We start from the raw sequence: 10,243 nt of genomic DNA on the forward strand, positions 1-10,243 counted from the left end.
TTATTTCTTATTAATCCAGCAAAAGGACATTCAAAGAAATTTTGCAACGTCCAGCACAATTGTCGGCAAGACAATTACTAAATTCAAATTGAAACTACAAAATGCACATTGCCTTTGTTTTATGAAAATATGCAAAGGCCAATTATGTATGAAATACACACAATAAATCTGATATACATATGGTCAATTGGCCAAGAATATTCTGTCTTCTGTGGGTTTCTTAAAGAATTTCGCTTTTGATCCAATTGCAGGATAGCAAACATTTATTGAATTTAATTCAAGTGCAGTGGGTTGGTTTAAGAAGGTCAAAATACACAATTTACATAGCACGAATATTTGACCTTGTTTTCCTTTCATTCATCGCGCACAATGACATCAACTACTATTTTTGGTTTAAAATTGTGTCACTTATTTATTAGTTTCTTAAATTTGTAAGTAAAAGCTTTGATTATTTTTAAAATTAAATAAAAACAAAAATATTGTATTAAAGTGCAGTCAATAAACTATCGGCCAAATAGAATTTTTTGCGCAATTTTCCAAATCTTCAGTTTTGCAAAATGTATTAAATGTTGTATCCTTTGGGAAGCCTAGAATTTCACGTTCTTCATAGATTCGGTATGTGAATGTGCTTTCAAAAGTTCCAATAAAATATCTGAAAAAGATAAAAAAAAAAAAACATAGATGTATTATTAAACAAGACAGCGAATTTGAATAAATTTAAGTTTACAAGCACTAAAACATGACGGTAAGTAAAATAAGTTTAGTCTCAACACAGTTTAGTCATACAGCTAGACCAAAAATAAATAAAAATTGAAAATAATTTTGCCACTTCCTTCAAGCACATTTGAAATATAAAACTAAAAATAGTTCCACCAAACCAGTCCACATGAACTATACTTTGGTTTTACCCCATTTAGCTTCAAAAACAATGTCAGGTAGCCAATATTTCTTGCAATAAAAAAGGGTCTCGGACAAGCAAGCGACTAAAATCAAGTCAAGTAGTAAGTTGTTTGGAGATATACTTAATTAAAAAAAAAATTACTGAAAGAAGTGTTTTTGACATACTGTAGGATATATTCCATAAGTTTAAGGGCAAGAAATCTTGCTATTCAAGATAGGGCATTAAGTGATAAAGTGGTAACTACTTTAAAAAATGAAGGTAATAATAAAATATGTATTTTCAAGTTTCAATTCCCTAACTTAATTCTAACCTCCAAAGAATTAAAATTTTTGATCTTTGAAAAATGAATTTTAAACTGGAGCGAAACTATTCAAACAAAAACTTTGAAACTAAGCCTTATGGTAGTAGTTTTTCTTTGAATTCCATACAGATTTTTAGCTGTTATAATTTTTGGGTTTCAGCTTTGGGAAAAAAATACTTGTTTTTCGGTTGCTTAGAACATACAAATTTTTTGGTATTTTGTATGAAAAACCTGACGTTAGTCACAGATTATTATCAAATACTTATACAGGGTGTTCAAAAGTAATGGTGCTGAAAGACATATTAATAAACCATTTAAAGTTTTAATAAAACTCGATTTCCAACTTTTATTTAAGATTTGTAAAACATAAAAACCAATTATGGACAAGGGAAGCAAAATAATAGTTCAAAATAGGTTATTTAGGAAATTTCACAAAAACTGTACTTAATGGAAAACCCTAAGAATTTGGGATGAACAAGTTGCAGAGTTCTGATAGCTCTTATCTTGGTCTTTCAGCATATTTCTTTTAGCACCATTACTTTTGGGACACCCTGTATAGTAAATATGCGTCAAAATCATGGAGGTGGAAAATTTGATGTCCAAGCATTTTTTTGAACAAAACAACATTAAATTCGTAATAATTGGTACACATTAGTGTGGTCCACGTTATAAGGTAAAAAAATAAACCATATAATTCATTAGTTCCCCACGCATTATTTTGCTACAGACATCAATACCAACACATGCTGAAAGTTTTAGCCCTCAAAAGTAAAAGGAAGAGGGCGCTCATAAGCTTTGGAATATTAGACTTTGCTACCCTTACCTTACCCTTAATATCTGATTATATTGTATTAGGACTTGGCTTGAGGTTGAAATTTGGCTTAAACATGATAAGCACGCATGTTCCCGACAACCATGTAAATTAAATACTTACAGACGAATTTAAATGAACAAAAATTATTATCTGTGAAAATATCACTTAACTATTGGTTTTTTATGAAAAACTTTACCACATCATAACTTAATCCACTTGATAAATCAAAACAAGAGTTAATTACTAGGCATGAGGACCCAGCTATAACAGCATGTGAGCAAAAACTTTGAGCCTGTTGAGCGCCAATTTACACTTCACCTAAAAAGCTGAAATTTCACGTGTGTAATACAAAACACATATGCAACCAATTTTTGAGTGGGGAACAACGGAAATGTAAAAACCAAAAAATTGGACCACCCTATAGTACACATCTATGAATATAATTTTTTTTTGTTAGAAAAGTGTTCTTTTCCATTTAATTCCATTAAATATACAAAAAAAAAGCGTTCCCGGAACATGTCCATAACTTGAAATCTTAAATTCAAGTGACTTAGAACCGTTTGCTGAATCGAAACTTAAGCATTTAAGTTCAACATAAATCCTTATGTGACAGTTTACGCAGAGGAAAAAGTATAGAATAAGAGTTTATGTTCTACATAAATTATTTAAGTTTCGATTCACCAAATGGCCCTTAAAAAGACATTTAAATCAATTATTTTAAAGTATTTTTTAAACACCCCTGAGAAATATAAAAAAACATAAATTTTTATACGCTTTGGAAAAAAATTAATAAAATGCATTGTTTCTATTTTAATTATTGTTATCCGCAGAAAAATGACGCATCGCATCAAAATAACTTAAAGTATCAAAATTATAATCATAAAGCATACAACTGGCGTTTATAAATGTTTTTAAATCAAATTATAAAAGCCAAAAATCTTTAATAACTCCAAAGCTTTTATTATAAGACTATAGTGTGCCAATTTTCAAAGTTTCGCAACAATTAATTTAAAAATTATTGTTTCAGGAAAAAAACCCATGCTATTTTCATAAAAAAAAACTTCAGTTGCTTGAAGGCACGGGTTAGAATAAAGGTAAAGACGTGAAACTCAACAACGAACCAAGACCAAGATTAACTTTGCAACATTTCTAATTGCCTAGAAAAAATTGCATGAAAGGAAATGGCGCAGAGCGAGCGCTTCGTAGTTTCAAAATGTATTTTTTTATTTGAGGCGACAAAAAACAGTATGCCCTGGGCGAAAAAGTGGGAAGAAAGAGAAAAGAAGAAGTGGTGTTGCGAATATTTAAATCATGAATTTTATACCGGTGGTTTAATATTTTTTTTTTTTCGGAATTCATGATCATTTCTGCGCTAAAGCTAAAGTCTACATCATACACTTGATCATTAACTTCTGGATCTTGAAAACGGATGGTCAAAAACGTAGCCTTACACAAGCACATCTATTCTGTTAGTAGTTCTTATTAAGGATGTATTATGTTGTTAGCATAGTAATCGTTAGAATTATACTGGTCAACAAGATTTTTGCCACAAGAACCAAAATATACTTTTCTGTAGGTTTTTGGGGTACTAAAATCGAATCCGAAGTCAGAAAATTTAAATTGGCCGCCGTTTTCAACATATTACCGTTATAAAATGTCAAAAAAAAAACGCGATTTTGGCTGTTTTCGAGGTTGTGTTTTTATGTGAAGTAATTCATTATGAATAAATTTGTTACGGTGCCTACTATAAGAACTGGTTTTATTCTTATAAAAAACGTTTAAATCTTTCCGACTTCTCTTTTTGTGCCCGAGATATTTTAAATTTAATTAAGTCTTTAGCTCAAAAAGAAAAAGATCACTGATAAACCATATTCAAACTTTTTTTTACAAGAACGGAGGCAAATCATTTTTCTGACTTCGGATTCGAGTTCAGTACCCAAAAAAAACTTCTAGAAAAGTATATCTTGGTTCTTGTTGCAAAAAAAGTTCAATTTTGTTAACCAGTGTTATTATAACCTAGTATCAGGCTTAAACATTTTTAACAGATCTCTTAAAGAAAATAATTAGGATCGTTGCTTTTGAAAGTCATGATCGAAGCGTCTGCATTTACTTTATTGATATTTATCAAATGATCAGAAAAAGGATTAATGTATAGTGATCGAAAAAAAAAACGAAATTTTATGATGTTCCAAGAGGAATATAGAGCTGTTCGTAATTTTTTCATGGAAATTAAATACAGTGAACTGAATATAGAAAAATATTGGATTATGATTAAGTTCAACTCTAACTCCACCAATATCTTCAATTAGCCCATTGTATAACTACTTTAATTGCATTATGTATTTTATTAATCTACATAACTTACCTAGCATGTGAACAAATAATTTGATCAATAATAGCTATGCCACCGTCTTTAATTAAAGATTTTTGATGCAATGATTCTGCCATAAAGCGATATACCCTACCTCTTTGTAGGTAAGATTTAAGATTCTTAAATTCTGAAACAAAAAATAACCGTTAATATTTTTAAGTTTAAAATGATTATTAAATTTTACTACCGAATTGTGAACAATCACTGGAAACAAAAAGTTTCTCCAATCCCAACTCTCGCATTTTATTTCTTATTTGAGTTCCAGCTGATTTCAAAGTTGGTGTTGTTTTTTCACGACCATGAACAAAATCACCACGACGCAAATGTACACACAAGTAATCACCGCCAATTGCACCACGATAAGGCTGTTTAATCAAATAAATAAAATTATTAAAATGTTTTACTATGAATTAAGTAAGAAATTTACCTTCTCATCTTTCCAACTATATGGCCGTTGAACAGCATCAGAATCATCAGTTGAATTGAAGAAATCTTTTCGAAAATCATTTGCTATCTTAACCAATTCTCGATTGAATCGCATCGAACGTCGTGCCATCCAAAATTCATCGCTACCCCATTGATCGTGCAAAACAATTTCTGCATTCAACAATGCGAATATCTTTGGTGAGTGTTTTAGTCTGAGAATGATAATCGAAATTATGTATACAAAAACAATTTATAACTTATAGTGGAGTAACTAAAGCAAATTATTAGGGAACTCAGTCGTTTTTAATGATCTTTTTTTTCATACGTTGGTAATTAAAATTAATTTAATCTCTATAGATGCAATTTAAATTTAAATCTGCTAAATTTAATGAAGAGTTTTTGAAAAAAAAGGGTCCTCAAAATCAGAATTTTGAAAAAAAAAAAAATGTTATTAAGAAAATTTTAAATGACATTTTTTCAAACTTTTTCGTAATAAAATATGAATTTATTTTTAAAATTTGTTTGCCCATAAATATTATTACATAGTTGAAATCCGAAGAGGAAAAGGAAATACAACATACATGATATATTACAGTTTTTAAAAAATAATTAAAAATTATGTACTTCAATTTCATTGCATTTTTTTTTTTTATAAAAACTAAACTTTTGTATTGAAATAATTGATTTTCTCCAAGACTTTGACAAATAAGACCATCAATCTTTCGCTATTCAACTTTCATCAAATAGGGCTATTGAATAAAGAAAAAAATACATAGCTTTATATTTAAATGTTGAACTTTCAAAAAAAAAAAAAAAATATTAAAATAAGTTCTTCCAAAATTAAACACTTTTTATGTGAATTTTTGATCATATGATTGAAATTTAAATTTTTAGGTTTTATTTGGGCTTTAATGATCTTTATTTTTGGATGCAATTAATGAAACAATAATTCATCTTTTTGTTACCCTACGTTTCGCCGGTTTCTTTCCAGCTTCCTCAGGGGATTTTTATTTGATTTTAGTGGTGAAAATTAAATTTTAGTACATTTTTATTATTGTTGTTTGAATTTAAAATTTTAAATAAATAATTTAATAATGCCGATGCCTTCAAAAACATTAAAAAGTACAAAAAAATCATAGTAGAATGAAACCCATTGGAAAAGGAGGGGAATATGATAAGAATGAAAGGAAAAATAAATTACGGGCGAGCCGAGTTCGGGAAGTGGGTGGGTTGAGTTTTTAATGGTAAAAAATGGTATATCTCGATTTCCGGCAAAACTACAAATCCTATAGAAAAAAGTTGTATGGCAATAAAAAGATCTACAACTTTTGTATCAACAATTTTTTCACATAACCTCAAAATTTATGTGAAAAATTCAAAAAACCGAGTTTTTGGTTTTTTATTTTTATCTTTTTCAAAAACAAAAATGTTTCTACGAAATTTGGTGAAAACTTACCTTATTATGTTCCAAATACACTGTAATTTATTTGATTTAAAATATTAATTTGTTCACCTTATTTTGACTTAATACCAAAAAAACACCCTAATTTTCAATCGAAAATTCACGTGTCAAAATATCAGCTTTTTTCAAAAAGTCGGTGAGCATTTCGTTCATTAAAATGTCTATTTTCTGATGGTGTAAAAAAAAAATACATTAGTATACTATAGAACATGTTCTAGTAAAATTCAAAAAATGAAAAAAGCTTGAATTCGAAAATTTATTTTATCATTGCTTACAATTTTGGCCTATTTATTCAAATTTACACTTAAATTACTCAAAAAACGTAAGATTTCATGTAACATTGATTAATCTTAAGTTTTTTGAGTAATTAAAGTGTAAATTTAAATAAATAGGCCAAAATTGTAAACAATGATACAAAATTTTTTCGAATTCAAGCTTTTTTCATTTTTTGAATTTTACTAGAACATGTTCTATAGTATACTAATGTAAAATTTTTTTTACACCATCAGAAAATAGACTTTTCAACGAACGAAATGCCCACCGACTTTTTGAAAAAAGCTGATATTTTGACACGTGAATTTTCAATTGAAAATTAGGGTGTTTTTTTGGTATTAAGTCAAAATAAGGTGAACAAATTAATATTTTAAATCAAATAAATTACAGTGTATTTGAGACATAATAAGGTAAGTTTTCACCAAATTTCGTAGAAAAAGTTTTGTTTTTGAAAAAGATAAAAATAAAAAACCAAAAACTCGGTTTTTTGAATTTTTCACATAAATTTTGAGGTTATGTGAAAAAATTGTTGATACAAAAGTTGTAGATCTTTTTATTACCTGCAACTTTGCCATACAACTTTTTTCTATAGGATTTGTAGTTTTGCCGGAAATCGAGATATACCATTTTTTACCATTAAAAACTCAACCCACCCACTTCCCGAACTCGGCTCGCCCGTAATTTATTTTTCCTTTAATTTTCATCATGTTCACCTCCTTTTCCAATGGGTTTCATCCTACTATGATTTTTTTTGGTTTCAAAAATGATCGACCCTGGTCTAAAATTAACATGAAAAACTAAATAAAACACTACAACAAAAACTTAGAGCTATTATCACAATTTCTTATCAAAGACTTTAATTTATTCTATTAATTTTTTTCATAAACATATTGACATTTTTTTTATGAATTCAAATAACAATTAATATGGTTAAAATTTTTTAAAAAATAAATGTATATTTTATTACGAAAAAGTCTTAAAAACGGCTTGTTAAAATTGTTTTCAATATACTGAATTTTTCAAAATCGACACATTTTTCAAAAACACATCATTCAATTTACTTAATTTTAATTTTACAAATAGAAATAAGTTGCTAGCTTTTTTAAAAAGGTATATTTAAGTGTTGTAGGTGTTGCCGTTGGGAGCGTATCGGTATCCCAACTTTTTAAAATCACGTTTTTTAAAAATCCCGAAAAAAAAGTTTTAAAATCCCATCTTCCAAAATCCCGATTTTTTTTAAAACCCCGTCTTCTAAAATCCCGGTCAATTGCAATCCCGCTTTTTAAAATCCCGTCAAATTCCGGCAATCTCTTTTTTAACAAAATAGGTACTTGCATTGAACTAAGTAAAAAAAAAAAATCATGAGAAATAGACAAAAAATGAGTAAAGGCTTAACTACATAGGCCAGTTTTTGCAAAAGTACAAAAGTAAAAATATTTTTTTTGATCTTGGTAACGCAATTGAATTGTAACAAAACTATATTTTGAACTAAAAACATTCTTTTTAATTTTTCATTCTTTGAAACCATCACAAAATAAGTTTGAAAATGCTCACTTTTGTACTTTTTTAACTTTTAGGCCCACAGTTTAACAACTACACTTGAACTAAATACATTATGAAAACAGTTATACTTTGTTAATTGATTTAAGTTTATTTATTTATTTTGTTTTTTTTAATACTTACTACTTTACTTTATATTTTTTATGTTAAATTTGTTAAAGTTTACAGTGAATAATGCATTTAGAAAAATTTTTTATTTATTAATAGGTTTTAATTTTTTTTTTTTATTATTCCGACTTTGCAATCAAAACTACATAGTTGTTTTATTTTAAGAAATCGCGCGATTTTTAAAAATAAAAAAAAACGGGATAAAAAAAAGGATTATAAAAACCGGGATTATAAGAATCGGGATTGCAAAAAGCGGGATTATAAAAAAGCGGGATTATAAACAGCATAATTATAAAAAAACGGGATTTTAAAAGCAGGATTACAAAAAAAAAAAAACGGGAATATAAAAAGTGGGATATCGAACCCAACCCGTTTCCGTTGTATTCAAATATTTTTTTTTTTTTTAAATAATTTAATTTTTGAAAACAAAATTTTTTTTTGTACGCTGCTGAAGTGAACGAAAAATTTTGAAGTCTCCAAAGTCAACAGCGGACAAATAAAAATAATAAAAATATAAATACAAAAATTCAAGAAAAAACATCCGAAAATAAGTTTTGAAACAAAAACAAAACAAATTTAATTTCGTTCAAGATTTCGTTCACGAAATTTTGTATGGAAAATTTCGTTTCGCATCAGCAGCGTACTAGACTTTATATAAAAATTTTCAATACAAATTTTAAATAGCAACAGCAATTTTTAACCTAAAGTATTAAGTTAAAGTATTTTTAATTACTGACGTATGACGTTTCAAAAAAAAAAAAAGATCATACAAATCGAAGCCGCTCGGCTGGGTTCCCTAATATTGTCATTTTTTAGCTTTAGTTACTCTACTATTAGAATCTGAATGCCAACCTTTGTATTGAGCTTTTTAGGACATCAGTCAATAGACTGGCTCCGCCTTGAAATTTCAAACAAATAAATTTGTTCTCAATTAGTTGTGGTTGATGCAGAAGATAACCGCGTAGGTGTTCTTCTCTTTTACATTCTTCCAACTCGTATTTGTCCCGAAATACCCCATTTTCGAACATATCTTCGAAATGCTTCAATTGATAAGCAACATCGACCGAAATGCGATTCGGATCGACAAGAGTTTCATGAATTTCGTCAAGGAACTCGTCATAGTCTAGGACAGGAGTAAATGCTTTCATGCTAGGAATATCAAAGAATCGAGACCACAAAACATTGTCCTGATAGACATGACTAGATTTCCAATGATAAAGCCTCCTAAACGGTGGCAATACCAATTTAACAAACTCAAAACCTGATTCCATTTGGAGATTACGAACAAACACCGCGAGACGAATGTAAACATCTCGACGAAGGTTAAACCCTTCTGGAGGATTAACATCGTAAAGTATGTAAATCGATTTGCCTAGATTGCGACTAGATAGACTACATTGCAAAGGCTCTGGATTCGTGAAGATTTCATGAAACCAACAAGCATTTGTTTGCGGGCAAACAGTTTGAATAAAAAGTATAAAAACTATAAAGATGACAGCTAGAAAATATGGAAGGTTTTTAAAGTCTTTAGTTGATAAGAATATTTTTAAGGACTTACTGCTTAAATTATTCATTTTTGTACATAAAATTGTTATGTACTATGCAGTTATTGTTCTTATTTTTTAAATTATTGATTTGGTTATCATTATGGCGGGATTATTATTAAAGCTTGCGTTTTGATGTTATTTTGTATAACATCGATAGTGGCACTTGCACATTGTTTATTTATAAATGTTTTATATAAAATAAAAAAGAAGTTTTATTTCTTATTCTATCGTGTTTTTTAGGAAATAAAAAATTAATCAAACTTTTCTTATCAATGAAATGTCAGTTTTTGTTGACATCTGTTTGCCGCATTATGACAGATTCATTCACAATTGTTTAGTAGCAGTTAAAATGCAATTCACAATAGTAATTTGATGGATGCGTTCTTTTTATGAATTTAAGTCTACATCGAATTTGTTTGAATTTTAAATACGAGAAAATAATGCAGGGATGGAATCGGCTAGCGCGATAGTCGATAGTTG

The 10,243-nt window shown here is 28.5% G+C and overlaps 1 protein-coding gene across 1 annotated transcript; it reads right to left on the reverse strand.

The window, feature by feature from the left end:
* Positions 1-385: 385 nt before the first annotated feature.
* LOC129911792 (GDP-fucose protein O-fucosyltransferase 2) lies at positions 386-10,042 on the reverse strand. Its single transcript, XM_055989729.1, has 6 exons — positions 9,775-10,042; positions 9,069-9,714; positions 4,815-5,025; positions 4,575-4,752; positions 4,382-4,514; positions 386-652 (listed from the first exon to the last, which is right to left on the reverse strand). Exons 1-6 carry the CDS (start codon positions 9,788-9,790, stop codon positions 496-498), a joined length of 1,341 nt encoding a protein of 446 aa, XP_055845704.1. The 5' UTR covers positions 9,791-10,042; the 3' UTR covers positions 386-495.
* Between the last annotated feature and the right edge of the window lie 201 nt (positions 10,043-10,243).

The sequence above is a fragment of the Episyrphus balteatus genome, chromosome 2 (assembly GCF_945859705.1).
Source record: "Episyrphus balteatus chromosome 2, idEpiBalt1.1, whole genome shotgun sequence".
In the NCBI taxonomy this organism is placed as follows: domain Eukaryota; kingdom Metazoa; phylum Arthropoda; class Insecta; order Diptera; family Syrphidae; genus Episyrphus; species Episyrphus balteatus.

Bases quoted from the DNA above. Each gene is read 5' to 3' on its own strand.
- LOC129911792 (XM_055989729.1), bottom strand. The intron at 4,753-4,814 runs GTAAATTTCTTA...TTGATTAAACAG, and splicing joins ATAGTTGGAAAGATGAGAAG to CCTTATCGTGGTGCAATTGG. The intron at 653-4,381 runs GTAAGTTATGTA...TATCTTTTTCAG, and splicing joins ATTATTTGTTCACATGCTAG to ATATTTTATTGGAACTTTTG.